The sequence below is a fragment of the Anser anser genome (assembly GCF_964211835.1).
Source record: "Anser anser genome assembly, chromosome: 5".
In the NCBI taxonomy this organism is placed as follows: domain Eukaryota; kingdom Metazoa; phylum Chordata; class Aves; order Anseriformes; family Anatidae; genus Anser; species Anser anser.
In genome coordinates, this window is record NC_139725.1 from 49,974,836 (window position 1) to 49,994,029 (window position 19,194).

Genomic DNA, 19,194 nt, shown 5'->3' on the forward strand with positions numbered 1-19,194 from the left:
CCTTGCCCTTCAGATGCCATGCAAAGCCAGATGGTGCACCCAACAGCTCCTGCTGGGCCACCCCAACCACAACTCCAGCCCCAAGGTGTACCAGCAGGACTGGATGATGAGCCAGAAAAAGCTTGTTTAAAAACACAACGCTCCCCAAACACGCACAAAACATGGCAAAAAGCCACAAAACACACCCACCAGACACAGCAAAGGAGAGGCTATTTCTTCAGCAGTTACAGACTTGGCTTTCAGAAGTAGGTAAGACAGAAAAGTCCTCCTTTCAACACGAGACCTGCTTGCCTTTTGGCACTGAAGCTAGTCATCTCTTCACTAACACAAGCAAGGGCCCTCAGAAGCAATTATAGGACTTTTATCCCATCATCTTCATTAAAGGTAATCAGTTGCCCCGAGAGCCTTTAATGCCCTGACCTCAGGGTTCTCTTAACCCAGACACAAGCGCAGTCCGCCGTGTTATCCTGCCTTCTCCTCACAGACACAGGAGTCAAAATGACTGTTGGGATTGCTGAATATGCTGTATAGCTAAATCCATCCAGCAGATGACTTCAGAAAGGACCCTTTGACACAAGCTATGGAAGGCCAGCACTGTGCATACTTCAAACCACCACATGGCTTATTGTCTCCACAGGGAAAACCAACAATTCATTCTCATCAATCAATACCCCACTGCTTCCTAATCATCCTTTTTTTTCCAATTATTGTTTTAAATCCTGGATCAGAAGGGGCAACACGCCAAGACGTGTGGTCTGAGGTAACCTGCTTATGGCAATAGAGAGCCTGGGAAGGAATGAGATGCCAAAAACATCCCACAAACACAATCTCAAGAGAAGCGAAGACGACTTCAGTGTAAGAGGTATAGAAGCTAAAAAGCCAGAGACAGCAACATATTCAAAACACAACCGACTGCACAACCTGATCTACAGCCGGGGAAAGTGGGAAAATGAAACAAAGTCCTAACTGGGTAAAAGTGCCTGACTAAAATCATACAACAAGAGGCAAGTTCTGTGCTTAAATGAGTTTCTATCTTTGAATACACAGCGCTGTTGGTACCGCACTGTACATATTATAGCCTTGTTCAGTTAGTGACGCTCCATAAATGAGCTTTATTGACAGAAACTCTTCCCAACAGTCACCCTGAAAACTGAAGAGGGTTATTTGGCAGCAGTAACCAGATAAACCAAAAGAATCAGTGTCTGAATGTATCTGAAGAAAATCAGTGAAACCAACCTCAATGATATTTTTTTTTTCTAGTTCTGATGTTTCATCTTTCCCTTATGCAAAAATAAAAATTGCAGCCCTCATGTTTTTTAAAAACCTCCTACCCCTCACCATCAAAGACCTTCACTAAACAGGATGAAGGCAGTGTGACAGGCGTGACCATGGGCAGCCCTCACCAAACAAGTAAAAAAAACAAGCCAAACCACCAGAAGGAAAGTCTCAGGCCTCACTGTATACACAAGCATTTCAAATAAGTCCTCTGATCTGTATGCCTTCTTCAGGCTTTTTATAGGGGTGAAGAGGAAAGGAAGGACAGGGAGATGGGAGCTGAACCGTGAGCTCAGAGGATGTGGGGCTGTCAGCACCAGTGCCTGAACGCTCACCCCCTTAAGCCACCAGATAATAAACTAAAAGCAACAAAACAGGGCAAAAATATATATTTTGTTTCCAGAATTCAAAATGACAATCCTTTTTGAGCAACTTCTGACAAATAATTCAGGTAATTAATGGGGAAGCCCTCAAACTGTGCCCAAGGGTCACTGAACATCAGAACAGATCAGAATGCCAGGTGTGTCCAGCATCCGTGTCCCCAGACAGCACCTGCAGCTCCTTCCGCACCGAGCTCACTGACTCCAAACGCACCAGGCCTGGGTTAGCCCAATTCTCATATAATTCTCTTTCCTCCTCTACCATAAAGAGGAATGAGGACACTGAAGGCTGGAGGGGATTCTAAATTGCCTGAAAAATGGAAGTTCAAACGTGATTTTAAGTTAAACGGATGTGTATCTTCAGCTGCCCATTCCTCATGCTGCTTGCTGCAAACCACAAGAAGCAGGCACCAGCAACTTGGTTGTTCCTGTCACGAGGTCTAAATTAAAGAAGGCAGAATGACTACCTCACACTGAGGCAGCTGCAAATGAAATCAAGAAAACCATTATTGTGAACTTTTATGTGGTTTTAATACAAATGGTTTAATCAGATGTATTCCTGACACACACTTCTGCTTCCTGAACGTTTTAACAGGAACGCAGAATCTACAGTCAGAGGGATTAGAACAAGTCAATATTAGAGCACTGAGGTGCCTGCACATATAAATCCCTCACATAATTTCCCAAATAGAGCTTCCAATAAGAAGTTAAACAGGGTAAATATTTGCTTACACTCAGGGGTATTATGACACAGCTGCAACCTTAACACTGAAGGCAGTCTATTCAGTGTCACCACGTGCTACTTTCATACCAGGAAGTAACACGCAACCATCTAAAAAAGTTCTTTAAAATTTGTCCACAGAGAAGCTCGTTTACCTGACACACACACATCTGCCAGAAACACAGCAGATCCACTATGAAGATTAACGTAAGCATTACCACATACAGTGCGTTAACCTGCTACTGAAAATGTGCAAAGTCAACGCAGCCTCCATGCAGATGCGTTGGGGTACACACATGGACTGAACACAGGAAGAGGAAACCACCCATTTACAGCAAAATGACTTGAAAAAAATTAAGTCTTTAAGATACAAGTGGGAATCCAAATGCTGCTGTATGCCTCTTCCTACTGGATTTACCTGCTTAAGCACCACAACTCAAAGCGATGCAATCTCTAGCTACCTTTTTAGAAGCGTCTCACGCCATCAGGGGTCATCTAAAAAAAGCCATGCAGCAGAGCCCAACAGCTGGCTGTCTACTGACCAGGCCGTGGCAGAACCTGCCTCATCTCTAAAAGAGAACAGTGCAAAGACACATCCCTGTTTTCACTCCTTCCACACAGCAGGGACCCGACAGGCAGGAAGAGGGACAAACATCACCTACCACCTCCCTGGTGACATGGTCGCCTTGCTGATATGAACCCACTATCTAAAAACATCGACGCCACAACATCACAGCACTGGGATCTTCTCCACCCATTCCAAGTTGCCAGACAGCGTTTGGGAAAAATCCAACCTATTACAACAGGAACTGGAGAGTGACTGAACTAGCACAGCCCTCTCTGCACCTCAAACAGCCTTACTTTCACTCACTCTCAACAGGTATATCTGGATTTCTTCACAGAGCCACCAGACTTTCTAGCCACGTATGAAACTTCAACTCTGCTTAGCTGGAGGACAAGAAGCATTTTAGTTTTAATAAGGAAATTCAAAAGAATTTGGCTTCTGAAACCTTCATCAAAAGAAACCTGTTGGTCTGCAGCAAAGCACTGCATCACACCCAGTGTCTAGATGTAAGGTCATATGCCTGTGTTATTTGTGCTCCAGTAAGTAGGCAAACAGAGTAACATGAATAACTAAAACTGAAATAACACATGGGCAAGAATACAGCTACCCACAACATGAGGGCAGCTATTGACTCTCTGCAAGCACGCACATGTGTGCATGCACACATGCTTTCAGGCAACGAAGGGTATCATGGCATACCAAATTTTATCACATTCGTTAAAGGCCCTCATTAATACAATTTCAGCAGGAACAAATCTCAAGCCAAGCACTAAGAGTCATCTTCAGGGACCAAGGCTTGCCGAACCGGTGAGCAAGCATTTTAAAAACACATTTATTTTTCTATTCTGAAAGCTTTGTGGGGCAGAAACACTCCTTGTAAAGCCTTCCCAATTTACAGGTAAGCAGTAATTGCATTGCAAGTTCTAAAGGTTAGGTCAGAACAAATGAAGGTCACAGACAGCACCCTGCTCAGTCAGGATACATAAATATAGCCAGGATCTTTCCTTAGTTAAACAGCTTCAGGCTCTCAGCAGAAACGTCTTAATTTCAAGCTCCCCAGCCACCATTAGAAACACTGCCAAAGCTGCCTAAAAGGGGGGGAAAAAAGCTCCAATTGTGAATAATGGGTCAGTTTCCTACTCAATCCTGCCTGTGCTTCCCTCAAGAACACTGCCACACTGCTGGCAGAGATTATCTTTTGGAAGAAACAAACTTACTTTCCTGACTGCCTGAGGCAAGTAAACATGCCAGGGCATTTCTCACCAACATGATAATCGACAAAACCAACGTGATAACCAACAAAATGCCAAATAGTGTTCCTGCACTGTTAGTCGATACACTTCAATTCCTCATTTCAAGAAGCTTTTATTGTTCGCTCCCTGTCCCCAGAGCACCATTAAGTTGCTCCACAGACCCAAAGAATTTTATGTCACCTTAGATATTTCAACTGGCCAATTACAAAATACTTAAGTTTTATTGTATATGTATATATTGTATATGTATATTTTTATTGTATATGTTTTTTATTTATAATGATAAAGCACTTCTCAAATCTATCGCTCGCTTCAGAATTTTACAGTCATTCAAAACCACAAAACTTCTGCCTATTTAGTAACCAAAATTGGGAGTGACTAAGTACTAAGTTCATTTTCCTTGTTTTGAAATAGTTAATTCTTTCACACATTAGAGAACGGTGACAGTCCAGTTAGTTAAATCTACAGCAGACTCACAATTGCTACAGGTCCTTGACACTTCGGTTGGTTATCTTTAGTGCTTTTTTTTGGTTGGTTTGTTTGGTTGGTTGATTTATGACCATTGCGTTTGGTGCAAAATCCCATTTCCCACATTTTGGAAAAGGTACAAATCTGCATTTGAATGCTCATGCTCAAGGCTCCAATTTGCAGAAACTTCTCTTTTGGAAGCATAATTATTCCTCAGAAATGCTAGAATTTGCATCTTCTTTTTACAACTAACACTTTGCTCCATTTTACACCAATCCTGCATCAACCCCAAGCGGGGTGACTGATCTGGGTCCTTCTCTGAATCATGAATCACCTTCAGATCTTCATTGTCCAAGTTCCAGTACAGAATTTCCACCATGAAGAAAGCTCGATTGCCTTTACAGCTGGAGCAGCCAGGTACCAGAAGATAACAGAACTTGCCAACTTGAGAGGGTGGGACACAGATTCTCACACTTTTTTTTAAGTTACTTTTCAAAAAAAAAAGAATTCTGTTTAAAGATCCTAATATACACTCTTCATTTATGTGCTTGAAGTTGGCCTAACTTCACGTCACTGGTTGAGCTTTACTTGGTTTCGTTCTGTGAGAAAAGGGCAGTGCCAGAACTGGGTGATATTGGAAGCTTCCTCCCCTGCAAGTCAAATACCTTTCCCTGCCAGCTCTTTATCAGATGCATTTCTGAGTATTTAAAAGCAATTACAAAGACGAAACAGAAACAGCCAGGATCTGCGCATAGCAGAGCAGTGACAGGAAAGGATGTGGTTAAAAATGGATGCTTTAGCAACAATTTACTTCAGGGTTAAAAGAAAAGAGTTATTTTCAGTCTGGGCTTTTAACCTACTTGTAAGTTTCCTCGAGACATATCTCTACAGCACTGCCTGAAAAACACACTAGCTACCAAAGTAAAGTTTTCTCTTTACCAATCTGTTTTTAACGCCAAATCTTACACGACCACGTAGACATGCTTCAGATGCAACCCCCCCAGTAAAGCTTCATCTGATGAAGCGCTTTCGTTTCCTTATTTACCCTGCAACGCAGCCTCTCCTGAAGGGCGCGAGCACGCTAAAAACGAGGCAGCCGTTTAAAAGCGTGCAAAACCAGAAGGAGCTGAAGCAGCAAAGCAAACCCGGACGGGACGGAGGGTTGCATTCCCCCCCTTTCTTTTTGTTACTTTCCTAAAGGCGTCGGAAGGGAGGCAGACGCCCGACCGGTGCCGTTCCCCCCCCCGCCCCGTGCCCCCGCTCACATCTGCAGCATGATCCTGTTGAGCAGCACGCCGTCCGCCAGCTCCATGTACATGCCCAGCTTGTCCTCGCTGCCGCTCGCCAGGGCCCCGAAGGTTTTCACCTGCCAGGGAAGGGAGGATGAAGGAAGGATGAAGGACGGAAAAGAGGGACGGGGGCGTGCTGCGGCCGAAGCAGGTGCCTCGGGAGCTGCCCGCCGGCCGCCTGCCCCCCGGACTCACCCAGGTCACCAGCGGGCTCTGCAGGAAGAGCTCCAGGAGCTCGGAGACGGTCACGTCCATGTCGCCGGGAGGGCGCGGCAGCGGGGCCGGCTCACTCGGCAGACAAAGGCGCCGAGCCCATGGCCCCGCCGCCGGGCAGCGCCCGCCTACAGCGGCGGCGAGCCGCGGCTCATCGCCCCCCGGCCCGGCGGAGCGCGGCGAAGGGGAACGGGGAAGGGAAATGGCGGCGGGGGGCAACGGCCGCCCGCGGGGGGTGGGCGCGGAGGCGGGAGGCTCCTGCGGGGCCGCTCCCGGAGCCCGCGCGGCGCGGCCCCGTCCCGGCCCCGCTGCTACCTGCGGCGGGGCGCGGCCTCGCCCCGGCCATTACAGCCCGGCCGCCGTGACGGGCGGCGCCCGCCGCCAATGGGAGCCGCCGAGAGGCCCGCGCGGGCCAATGGGAGGCAGGCGGGGGCGGGAGGAGGCGAGGCGGAGGGTGCCCCCGCCCGGCCCTGAGGTGGCTGCGTGGGGGGTGCAGGGGGCAGCTGAATCCCCGCTCAGCGCCAGCGGGCAGAAAGGGAAAATCTCTGGAAAAAAGGGGGGTGTACACGATCTCACGCCCGCTTCCAGTAAAACGAAGCGAGGGGCAAGCAGCACTCGGTCCTCGTTGCTGTCCTCAAGCAGCATCAGGTGGTTTGTTAGGGATACCGCTGCCAAGGGGACAGCGCTCCTCTGCGGGGCCGAGCACGGCGGGGCCTTGGCTAGCAGCTCGTGGCTAGCAGCCCGTGGGCCATGGCTAGCAGCCCGTGGGCCCGCTGCTGCCCCAGCACCCACAGCAATCGCTCAGCAAGTGAGTTATTTCCCGGGGGGGGGGGGGGGAAGGGGGGCAGAACTTAATTTATTTTAGTTAAAAAATAATAATTCCAGATAATCTGACATTCTCCCATAATTCTAATGGACTTTTTCTGTTTCTTAGTTGTATCTGGATGACTACACCACTTTATTTTTCCCCAGAATGCGTGTTCTATTTTTCATACAATAGTCTGTGCATCAGCCACTTCAGAATGCATTTTGTCTGTCTCATTTAATCACAGTAAACTCACAAAATATATTTTGGATCTTACCAAGTCAGGCAAATTGTATCTGCAATTCTTTTTCTTACTGACCACTCAATCTCCCACCCCTATTTTTGAGAAGGGATGTGGGTACACGTGTGTAGCTTCGTTCTGTCGGGGAGGGACAGATGTTGTTTTGCCTGTAGGAACTGAGCAGTTTGTAAGCAATCCATTACGAAGTGACAGACAATGTTGTTCTTTGCAGCGGCCTGCTTGTCCCACATAAGATCAGTTTTAATTATTTGTTTCACGAGGATCTTTATTTTAGGCAGCCGTGTAGGTAGAGTCAGTGATAATCAGGAAATCTGGCAGTAAATCTCAGATACATTAGTGGGAGGGATGTTGTCATCTGAGACGTCTATGGAAGAAAAAGGGAAACTTCCCCCATGTTGGAGAGCAGGGGTTGTCCTGAGTTGGTCACCCCTCATCAGCCATTTTGAGGCGAGGTCAGCCTGAGGGAAGATGGCACCTTCCTGCCTGCACTACCCCTGCTCGCTGCCTGCTTCATTAGCCCAGCCCCGCAGGGGGAAGCATTCATGGAGGAAAACCTCCCTGCTCTTATTAAAGACACCAGGAGTAGCCCAAAACTCCAGGTCTGCATTTGGATGGATCCCATTTATTATACAGGAACGGCCCTCAGTTAGCTAGTGAACATGCTATTTAAGCATGCTAATGATCAGGCATGATCAAAACATCCTTAAACCTTGTGGACCAACACATGATACCGGGGACCAGACCTCTGTGAGCTACCCCTTGCTTACAACCTGGTGCAGCCACTTCTCTCCAAGGTCCTCGAGAGGATGTACGAGGGGGTAACAAACAGTTAAATTACACTTACCTTGTGTTGTGGGAATCATGTTGTCTCAGCTTTTCTGCTGCTGAAAAGAAGGAGGTTGCAGGGACACTGTTTGCTTTAGTTGGAAGGACAAACAGCATGCTTTTGAGTGTAACAACTCCTGCTCAGGTATGGAGAGAAAGGGAATGATTAATTATTTCTCAACACTTCAGAGAGACAGACTGCTATAATTTAACTTCTTGAAGCCTTGTGATCTCCTGCCTTGTGAATATATTTCATTAAACAAAATTTAAAGCTGTTGCTGCGCTTACAGCAGAGGATGATTGTGTTAATGAATAGTCAAAAGAAAAAGGACTGAATAATATTTGAAAAACACACAACCCCTTCAGAGAAGCCAGAATACAAATGCAAAACTATTTTCCTCCTTTTCACAGCTTGAATCAGACCCGTTTATAGGAGTATGCCTCCAGAAACTCCTAAAAATCAAAGAATAGTTGCTTTGTCAGATTTAGGGGTCACAAACCGTGAGGTAATCAAGGGATGCGCCTGTGTCCTGCATCTCGGGGCACAGTTACAAAAGCCCCCGTTTCTCACCCGGCGCAGGACTCAGCCGGGAGCCACACGCTGCCTGCTCCTGCCGGAACGGCCCGGGGACATAGCACCGGGCCCGGCCCCGGCCTGGCCCCCGTGCCCGGCCCCGCTCCGTGCCGTTCTCTGGCCGGGCCCGTTCCCTGGGCGCAGCACCGGCCCCCCCCGCCGGCCGCCGCGGGTGCTGCAGGCCTGGCCGGGGCGCTGCAGGGAGCGGGGCCCGCCCGGCTGTGGGGCCTGAGCCCCGGACCCGGCGTGCCCTGGAGCAGCGGGAGGCCCAGTCCCAGAGAACACGCCCTCGCTCTTAGCCCCCAGGCCCAATACTTTTTTTCTGCCCTCAGGAATTGTGTCCCCTACCTGTCAGCCCCAGCCCGGCCTGTGGTGCTTCCTACCGTGCTTTCTCCAAACTGTGACCTGGCATTTCTGGTGGCAGCTCTCTTTTAGGTACTCGTCTTTCATCAAAGACCGCTTGTGAAAGCTCCCTTTTCCCACTGCATGCCGAGTTCTCATTTCTGGGGCACCTGAAGCTGCTGCCTTCACAGAGCAAGCAAAATAAAATACACAACAGTGAATATATCCAGGAAAGCTCAGATTCAAATACATACATGCAACTGTATTTGGTAACCATGCCTCTTAGGGCAAACAAGTGTGGAAAACACTCTGCACACTTGTAGCATGTAATGTGACTTGCAACAACTTGTTTTCACACCACTTGCGCACAGACAGCTCCTAACTCAAAATACAAGCATCGGAGAAGCAAGAAGCACCAGCACAACATTTTAAAGCACTATCAGTGTACAAGCAGCTAGAGACACCGGCATTTTTAATGCCTGTTATCACGGTGTGTATTTCTAAAGCACTCTTCACAGCCACAAAGCACTCGACTCTCCGCAGCGCAGACCACAGAAGGAAATTTCGAAGCCCGAGCATTTCCAAATGTTCCTCGAGGCTGACTGTAAATGGCGTGATTCAGCGTCCGCAGGCAGTCCCCTGGCAACCACTACAGCCACCAACAAAGCTCCGCCATTCACCGCCCTCTGAAGCCCGAGTTGCTGAGGGATGGGAATACCAGAATTTACAAGGTTACAATACGGGAGTTAAACTCATGGTAATCAGGAAAGGGCTTCTTTCTCTTCCTTTGCTCAGGACTGTCGTTAAGCAGCTTTCTTGTAAATATGACTCTACTGTTCGTCAACCAACTTCTCAGCTGTGGGGCAGGTTTACTTTAAATAGGCTCTGGAGCTGCAAACAACGGGTGCCAGGGAAAAAGGAAGGTGGCCAGAAGATAGCTTTGGCCCTTGCAGCATCTGATTCTGAAATACGGTTTTCCATTTTGTTCATTTTATTTGGTCAGAGCTAGTAAAAAAGCTGTCTTAGAGAAATCTGAATGAAAATTAAAAAGAAAAAAAAAACTGTGTTCCAAAACATAAACAAAACCCCAGAAATATTTGCTTACATGCCTTATATCAATCTGAATGCAGGGTGGTGGTGGTGATTTACTGAGTCTCTGTGGCTGGGGTCTGAAAGGAAACATTCAGAGAGAAACTCCCAGAAAACCTAGCATTAACCTTTGGTACAGGGTGTGACGTTCATTCAGTGCTGAAATTTAGGCCAGCTGCATAGTCTCCTGACAGGATTAACATAACATAGAATTCAAAATACAAGAGGAGAGACTTTGGGCAGAGTATCTCATAGATGTCTGGGTCTGTAGAAAAATACAGAGTTAAATGCATGAGGCAAATAATAAAGATAACACTGAGCAAAAGATACAGGGAGAGGATGAAGGAACAGCAGTGGTCTCTCTCTCTGGAAGAACTTGAAAGCAACAGAGGAGTACTCACACTCAAGGCAAATGCAGGAATGTTGGCATAACCTCCTTGATGTGACTTCTTTAGGGAGGTGATGAATGCCACAGCAGCAGCAGCAGCCCCAATGTGCTCACGAACCTGAAAGGGGATGGAACAAATTCACTGAAGTTAGGAGCTGAAGTGAGGTAAGACACAAAGGCTGGCAGTGGTGGTCCACAGCGGTGGGCTTGTGTGCTGGAACGTGCAAGCTACACATCTGGTGAATCAGCAAGGCCGTAATTTGAAGTAGTAGCGGAGAGGGAAAGATATTTTGTAGGTTTTAAAGTCATAATGGGGCCTGATCTGTTGAAACAGTGATTACTGAAGAGGCAAGGACCAAAATAACTGCTTAAAGGCTTGGAGGCGTTATCCAAAACTTGGGTTCTCATCAAAGCACAGAACATAACTGAGGCAGGTGATTGCCATTTACGTTCCTCAGTTTCTCTCTCTTTGCAGGAGCTGAAAGAGGAGTGACCCCAGCAGCATTAACTGGGAATCACAAGATAGGCAGAAGAACCAATAGGACCAAACTAGGGACTGTTACTGGCCACTCCAAAGGGAAATGGGGAAGTAAAGAAAAAACTAAAATATGTCAAGTGGAACAGTGTTTCAGGATGTTAAAGGGTAGATTTAACACCGATGATTTGAAAATGTATTTCCACTCACATTAGAAAATATTTTCAAATCATCACCATCAATTCCTTTCAATCACTGCTAGCCAATGTCCTTATAAATATAAATGTGATTTTGAAGGTCCAGTGCCCTAAGGGAATTGTTCATTCCTCAGCCTGCTGTTTTGGAGTTTAAATTATTAAAGAGTGTGTCAATATCTACACTGAGGTCATTTTTGTCCAGGTAAAAATAACAGGTAAGCACAACCAAATATTTTATAAGCAGCTTTGCAAAGTACTTAGGCTGGCTAGAGCTGAAGAAAAGTAAATTCATGTGCAAGGAATAAGGAGGAGAAGCTAACAAAGCCTAGGTGGTAAGGTAGCTGACAGTAGGCTGGGAGCACCATCTCAGATACCTACCAAGAGGAGAGTTGTTTCTTAGGACAGGGAACAATATCAGGAATGAGGAAATTTGTGTCTGTGCAGACAGGGAACAATATCAGGAATGAGGAAATTTGTGGCTGTGCTGCTGGCTCAGACAGCACCCTGAATTCACTTTGTGTGAGAGTCAGACATGGGAAGAATTTTAAGAACTGCAGGAACTAATGAAATAAAAACCTCCCATTTTGAGGTATTGTGAGAGAAGGCATGAAAATGTGGTTTTCCAATAATAACCTTAAAGAACAGGCTATAGATAGCCATTTTACAAGAATATGTAAAAATTTACAAATAGGTGATCAATGCTTTATGTATCAAGTGCACTGACTTAACATGCTGAAACCTGCTCTAGGAGGCCCTGCTTGAGCAGGAGGTTGGAACAGAAGACCTCCAGGGTGCCCCTGCAACCTCAACCATTCTGTGAAACACAGAAGGTGACTTCAACAGGTTCAACATCTGATCTACCCATTCTTTGCTAACATTTTACAAAGCATTGTAGGATACTACAAGCTGCCAGACACATGATATCAGCAGCACCCTAAAACAGCCACTATTATTGCTGCAGTAGTGGAAGCCTAGATGCATGATCTATTCTGGATTTCAAAAGCCAGATTTTCTTCCTGCCATCACAGCCATCTGTAGCTGTGTTTTCAGGACTCTACAAGAAGTTTCCAAAGGCGCTGTGGCAACCATCTGGCTTTCTTTGGCTAGTTTTTATTCATCGCTAGTAGCTTGCCAATCTTTTTCATAAAGGAGTTAGTTTTCCACGATTCTTGGAAATTTGTCACTACACTCACAGTGTTCTAAGTAGACAGTCCTCATTCCTGAAGTAATGGATCCCTTGAAGAGCATCCATATATTTAGGCATGTATTTCATTTATTTTTCTCTAGGATGATGTAATCTATAGTGAGGCTGTGTTTGAGTAGTATTGCTTCACTGTGAAGATAAATTGAAAGATGAAGGAGTTTTGTTAGAATCTACTGATGACTCTGACATCCTAATTTCATTAGGGATGATATGATCAATAAAGTACATTTTTGTAGAACTTCTGCCATTGTTGTGATGTTTATGAAAAGAACCAAGAGATCTTGCAGTCAATCACAAAATTGTCAGCACATGGCATCGGGGCTACCATAATTGCCTGGCGATACAAAGGTCACTTGTCTTTTGACAGATTCTGTTGTTAGCCTGCTGTCCTCAGGTCTAGCATGCAAACATGAAGCTCTGCTATTCTTAATTCTCACAGCAACATCGGGAAAAGGTCCATCCAATTCTTGGATATAAAAAGCAGGTATGGCTGCAGACATCGAACTGACTCACCTCTTGCAGCTGGATAGCCAAGGAACGGAGCCTTGCTTCTCCCTTCTGCCATGCAAGTGGTCTCCCCCCACCTTGACCTCTTTGAGTCTGTCTTAAAAAGCAGAAGAGCGATACAGTGATTAGGTGTCAAAAGAAAGGATACCTGGGCAGTGACTTGGGTAGAACTTGACCCAGGCTGTGCGCAGGGACAAGGGGCTGAAGCGAGTTCCCTGTAAAGCCATCAGGAACCACGTATTGCCAGGTTATGAGGCAGGAATGCGTTTTTCCTTGGGGTTGCAATCAAGCATCCTTATATTGGCAATAGGCTGCAGAGAACTGCTCACAGCTCCACACAACCACCACCACTACCCCAGCCATTTCCTTCAGATACCATGTTACGTACAATGTAGCCAAAGTCACACCTCCCTCAGCTAAAGCACTGTCAGAATGATTTGCATGCAAAGATGCCATGCAACCGGAGCTCTTCCTTACTACAAAGTTAACATGAATTAAATACTGTTTAATCAGGAAAAGTGAACATATTAAAGGAGTGGAGTTCAGATCCTAGCGCCTTGAGTCTAGCTTAGGTCACTAGAGTCAAGCACCTCACTCCCAGGAAGGAGGTCTGATTTTTGAATGCCCAAATAGAGAGAGGCCATTTTATTCACCAAACTGACCAGAAAGTCAGAACAGTGGAGCAGCGAGGGCTGTGGTCATTCTCGCTTTGCAGCGCAGAACATCTGTATGGACCTGATGGATGACAAAAATAAATCCCACAACACGTCTTACAAAACACACACTTATCTACGCGTGGTTCCAAAGGAACGTGTGCTCTTAATGTGAACTAGTGCCTGTATCTTCAGATGAAGATTATAGCAGGCTACATACACACTAAGAAAACTTGAAAAGTTCTTTACAAAAAGACCATGTACATATAGCAACTTCTAAAGAAAGACAGACACTTGTGTTGCTCTACTGTCAGCTGCCATACTTAGTTCTCCTGCTCATTTACCTTTCCTTGTTTCTGAGTGCAGGTAGTCTACACCTTAAAGGGGTAGAAGATTTATTTCCATTTTGAGGTTAAACACATACAAACATACTTATATATTCAGATACATTCAGAGCTACGCTCTGTTGCTGGTTTTACCCAGCAGTTATTTCTTTAATAAGAATCGCAGCTTCCAGCTGTTTGGGCTAATCTGCAAAACCCTGATGACAGCAGCAGCAGAGGAAGCTCCTTTCATGTGGGGGGAATTCTGGGGGCCGTGGGGAGCCACAGGAAGGAAACAAGCTTGTTTCAAGATAAGGTGATCTGACAAAACACAGTTTTCAGATGTGTAGAAGCAGATTGGAAATGTTTTTTAGTTTCTCCCAGATGTTCACTGTTGTTAGCACAGACTTTCATGGGGTAGCTCCTCAGGAGTTGCTTCCAATTACCTCCGTGTCCTCAGCCACAACATTGATCAGATCCTGCTGAATGGAGAGACTAAAGAACTGCTCGTACCATCCTTCAGGGATCCTTAATTACTCGGCATCAATACAGTGACAGAGTGGACATGCCATAGTTCTGTCCCTGGCCTCACCAGGAGGTGGAAGGCTGCAGTGAACCCTCTAATGTAGCAGCATCAGCCTCCCGCCTGAACAACACCGCTGTCAAAGGGCCACTCAACATCAGCAGGTTTAAAACAAGCTTTAGTGAGGTAAGTGTAGATTAAACTCAAAGTTCCAAGATTTCAGCCAATAAAATGTCCATCTGAAATGTCAGAGAAAGGACTAGACTCGTCTCAAAATCCATAAGCATAACACTAGGGCTCCCCTATGCACAGACTTCCAGAAGCAACACCAGCAGAGATAAACTTGACCTCTGAATGCCTCTGAACCCTTTTAGATGGACAGCTCCAAATCCAGTATCTTTATACAAGTCATTTAAAGTTGCTTACAAGCAGAGTATCAAATTCGATGTTATTCAGCCCAAATCACCCCAAGTCTGTACACAGAGAGATTCAGAGTTTGTGAGCATAATTTCACCCTAATGCCAAATAACTTCTGAAGCCAAATCACACAGAGTTGCTTGCACTGAGCCACTTCAGAAAAATCCTGTGGCAGACCGGTACCTTACACCTCTGGGGGATGTGACAGAGCAATGAGACTACTGGCATAGCTCTGAAATCACTGGACGTCAGGAGGTATTTCAGTCCTTTGCCAGTATCATTCGACATGCATGCTTTTCAGACTACCCGCTGGGTTATATTGTTTTTACATCGTTCACACTCTTGGCATACGGGAGACTGCATGTCCTCCCTCCTTTTTTTAAAAAATTGCCTTTTTCTCAGCAGTTCATGGGGTTTCATTTCAGCTCCGAACAGTTTTATTGATTTCAATTTATATTTAAAAAAAACACACATATTAAAATTTATATTTTTTAAAAACACACATATATGCTCCAGTTAATATGACTGCAAATAGAGCAATATGAAAATCAAGATACGAAGTTGCCAGATAGCCAGCCACCTCCTAAAACCTAGCAAGTTACATTTTCTTCGTACGATAGCAGGCCTTATATTCTGACTGTGGTTGAGTGAAGGCTTTACAAATCTTCAAAATTTTGCTGTACCTGCAGCACATCCATGTGCCTTCTGTCCTGTCTGGACTGAGCTATGACCCTTGATTTCTTCTGGATTCCAGAAAGAGAAAACAGGAAGAGCAGGTGCACGTGGACGACTTATCTTGAAAAACTTAATTTGCCGGTCACTTCCTTGCCCGTTTTGAATGCTTGCCCAGTTTTACATTTATGCTGTGGATGAGTCCAAGTGGTAACCCATCTGGCCTCCTGCTTTCACAATTTACCTGGAATGAGTCTCAATATCCTACGTGGATATCCTATCTCGAACCAGGATGCTTCTGCAGCTGTAAAATGGTTGATAAAGGTAAGGCTGAATGTCTGTGGCCACTCTACAGATGTTAGGAAACATAATTTAGCAAGGCAACCAGCGTAACCTGCTGGGTTGAAAGGAATCTAAATCCCTAATGGAGCTGTAGCAGCAGTATGAAAACATTCTTACGAGTCAGTTCTCCAATAAAGTTTCTGAAATTTGTGGAGTTGTGAAAACAAAGCCAAAGATATCTTAACAGTTTCAATCTTGTTATGTTAAAAGGATTGGCCCTACCTAACACTAAATTCCGGGAGAAAATGACTTCTCCTCTGGGTGTGCTACAAGAGATGGACAAACTTACGCTGGTTACCAGGTAGGTATATTACATTTTAGAGGCAACGTATTGCTAGATGTCCCAGCTTTCAGATCCTTCCACCCTTATGACACAGGGGATATGTTTTTTGGTGATGGGCACTGTTACCTGAAAACAGCCACCCTCTGTGTACAGTGGAAGAAAATCTGGAAATCTTGGAATTACTTACAGTCGTGTAAAGACATGCTTCTTTGGAGGACCAGGTACCGTATTTTTGAAGTTCGTGAGAGAAACTTCTGCAACCTCTGCAGTAGTATTTAACAGAAGCCTGAACAAAGGAAAAAACTGAAACAGAATACCTCCATAGCTGAGCACTGATCATTATCATTAGGAGAAAACAGAATAACGATACCTAGGTGGCACCTACCCCAGGAATGCGTAAGCCACATCCAAAGGCACTGAACTCTGCAGAAGTGATTCAACTGTGCCTGGTGAACAGTTTCATCCACAGACGTTTCTGCTATGGAACTGAAGGAGCTGAAAAGCCGTGTGGTCAGAAAATAGTTATTAATTTTATATCAGAGAAGGGACATGACTGAGAAGCTGAAAACTTCTTTTGACTGTTATCCCAGTGTGAGCCGAGGCTCGAAGCTGGGAAGTGTACATGACAGTAACGAGTAGCAAGTCTTCTGACCACTGAAGGGACATCACTCCATCTCCAGTCTAGGACACCTCAGGAAGGTTTGTAGGAGCACAGGGGGCCTGCTGCCACATACAGGTATGAGGAAGGTGAGGTGCAAACCTTCTCCACAAACAGATCAGAGAAAGTCTCCAGGCTAAAGGACTATGTCACATACAATATAAACGTAAATGTGTATGTACTTGAAGACAAGTTATATTGCACCCTTTACCATTCAGAGTCACACATACACTTTCTCCAAAATATTAAGTACATGTAAAGTTCCTAGCTACCTTACAAAAGGCATCAGTTCTTAGCTATTTCAGACAACTCTTGAGTAGCTGTTGAATATAATATTATTCCTCCCTCTCCATCTCATTTGTGTTCACCAAAACAACCTAATTGCTTACCCTGCAAAATACATGTCAAATAGCCTGTACAATACTTAGGGTTTACCCTGTACACCATACTAAGTATACAGTTAAAATGCAATTAAGACTAGTAAGCTGTGTTTAGTACAATATACACACAGCTCTCTTGAGATGCAGACAAATAGTATTAAAACTAAGAGTAAAAACCATCAATCCAGAAAGATATCTAGAATAAAACATAGTTTCTTAACATCATTTTTGATCACCTAACTCATACCCACTCTTGATACTCATTACTTCTCACAATCCCACTGTTTCTATTTTCTGAAATACATTTCAAGACTTTCATGAATGGAAAAGTGAAAGTCACTGGGCAAGAGATACCCACTACTGTCCCCAACTCACCTCCTTCCTGATTACTTCCAACTTCCATGAATATGTGTTACTATAGGCATGTACTGTCAGGCCACAAACACTAACTCGATAATTGGAAAGACAACTAACTGTCCAACTACAAGTTAGTATTCACAGATGTGAGCTAAATATTTTATCAGTATTTTAAAACTTCATGAAAATAAATGAAGTTCAAAAATACTCATTATTCTTTTGACTATAACTAGTAATTTAAGGATAGTGTTTCTTCTGTTAAATGTAATGACTGAAATCCAAAATCCAAGATCCCTATAAATACTGTGAAAGCACCTGAAAGTTTGAAAGACTGCAGCATCAAACAACACAAAATGAGGCACTGAATAGCTGAAGGAACACACACGCACAATCAACAAAGAAGTTCCTTCTATCATCTACTACTCAGAAGAATAACTTTCTGGGGCATAACCTGGAGAACATAAAGGTGACTAATATGGAAAAAAAAACACGTTAGGGCTTTATGATAAGTAAAGCCTGACAGATTGGGAAGGATTTAAATGCAGGCTAATCAAGAAAACCTGCAGAATTCCAGATTTCCTTGCTAAATTGTCTTCTATGATACCAAAGCTGTAGAAATCATCTTTTAGACATGCCTTTGAGACAGCAGGGCACCCTTACACTGCCACAGAAGACTGTGCCTAGTCTTTTAGTGACCAACTGCTCAACTCTTGCACTCTGTAACTTTGCTGAGCACTGCCCTGTCACAGATGTTCCTGCAACACACTGCAAAAACTTGACCTTGGAAAGTGATTTCAAATTAACCTTTTGAGGAAAAGATGGCTAATTATTTTTTCCCTACTGTGTACTTCCACTCAAATTTGAAATTACTAACATGTATTAATAAAGTTCAAGCACAAAAGCTTTGACATTTGTAGTTAGCATTGAATCTGCCATGCAACACTCAATTTTTAAAAACTGATTGCTAACCTTCATGTGTGTGTGGCCACCTATTATACAGCCTTGGATTTTAATTTCTCTTATTTCTATTTGTACATGATACATTAACATCTGTAACATCCTGACAGTTGCAGCACTGGTGCTTCGATTGCTGAAAAAGAAATCAACTCCTGCAAATATATGTAAGAAGGGTTCTCTCATTTGCAAGGAAGGGAACTGAATAAACTCCTATTTATAAGAAGCGCTGCCATCCAATCAAAGCCATCTGTAAAAGCAGTAAGGAAGCACAAACACTTAGTTTCAATTAATAACTAATATTATTTAGGTTTGGAAAAAGGGGAAAGAATGTAGTCATCAAGTTAGACCCAAAGTTTAATTGCTGTTTTTCAATCAAGTATTAGAATAACTTTCAAAAGATGGTATTCTTGTAAAGCATTTATTCTGCAACCATCTTTGATTCACTAAAACTGGTATTCCAAAGGGAATCAGAAGTTTTTAAAAAATACCACTAATGCCATTTTCCTTCATCTTCAATTACTCCTTTTTTATTTTTGTAAGTCAAATGAGTCAATATACTGGTATTCCTAAATCATCCATCTTGCATTTCGATAAGTTAGTCTACCATTATAGTTATGAAATTTCAGTCTCTTTGGAATACTAATTTCATAGTTATAGGTTTGTATTTTTGACTCCATCCTATTTCCCTGAATTTTTTCTCAAGACAGTTGCTGATGTAAAATTTAATATAAAATATTTAGTCACAAAATAGTATTGCTTTTATGCACATTGTGGTAAGATTAAGATTTTTTCCAATA

At 44.3% G+C, this 19,194-nt stretch overlaps 2 protein-coding genes across 7 annotated transcripts in view; one reads left to right on the forward strand and one right to left on the reverse strand.

Annotated features, from left to right (window-relative positions):
• Nucleotides 1-6,277, reverse strand: part of CCDC88C (coiled-coil domain containing 88C) — a 91,787-nt gene extending 85,510 nt beyond the window's left edge. For all 4 annotated transcript variants that reach the window (XM_083838836.1, XM_083838837.1, XM_083838835.1 and 1 more), the window contains exons 1-2: nt 6,147-6,277; nt 5,928-6,028 (exon numbers count right to left, since the gene is read on the reverse strand). In XM_083838836.1, the coding sequence (XP_083694962.1) occupies nt 5,928-6,028; nt 6,147-6,206 (161 nt within the window). In that variant the 5' untranslated portion in view covers nt 6,207-6,277. The remainder of the gene's footprint in view (nt 1-5,927; nt 6,029-6,146) is intronic.
• LOC310900628 (uncharacterized protein) lies at nt 6,205-19,151 on the forward strand (the record flags this gene model as incomplete). Of its 3 annotated transcripts, none has more annotated exons than XR_014585280.1 (3): nt 6,205-6,972; nt 9,055-10,614; nt 10,925-19,151. XR_014585280.1 is itself a non-coding variant. In XM_083838867.1 (2 exons), the coding sequence occupies 2 exons, from the start codon at nt 6,205-6,207 to the stop codon at nt 9,094-9,096; spliced, it is 810 nt and encodes a 269-aa protein (XP_083694993.1). In that variant the 3' UTR covers nt 9,097-19,151. The 3 variants fall into 3 exon arrangements, 1 of the variants encoding a protein (XP_083694993.1); XR_014585281.1 differs by having other exon boundaries at nt 9,055-9,729; nt 10,517-19,151; XM_083838867.1 differs by having other exon boundaries at nt 9,055-19,151.
• Nucleotides 19,152-19,194: the final 43 nt, after the last annotated feature.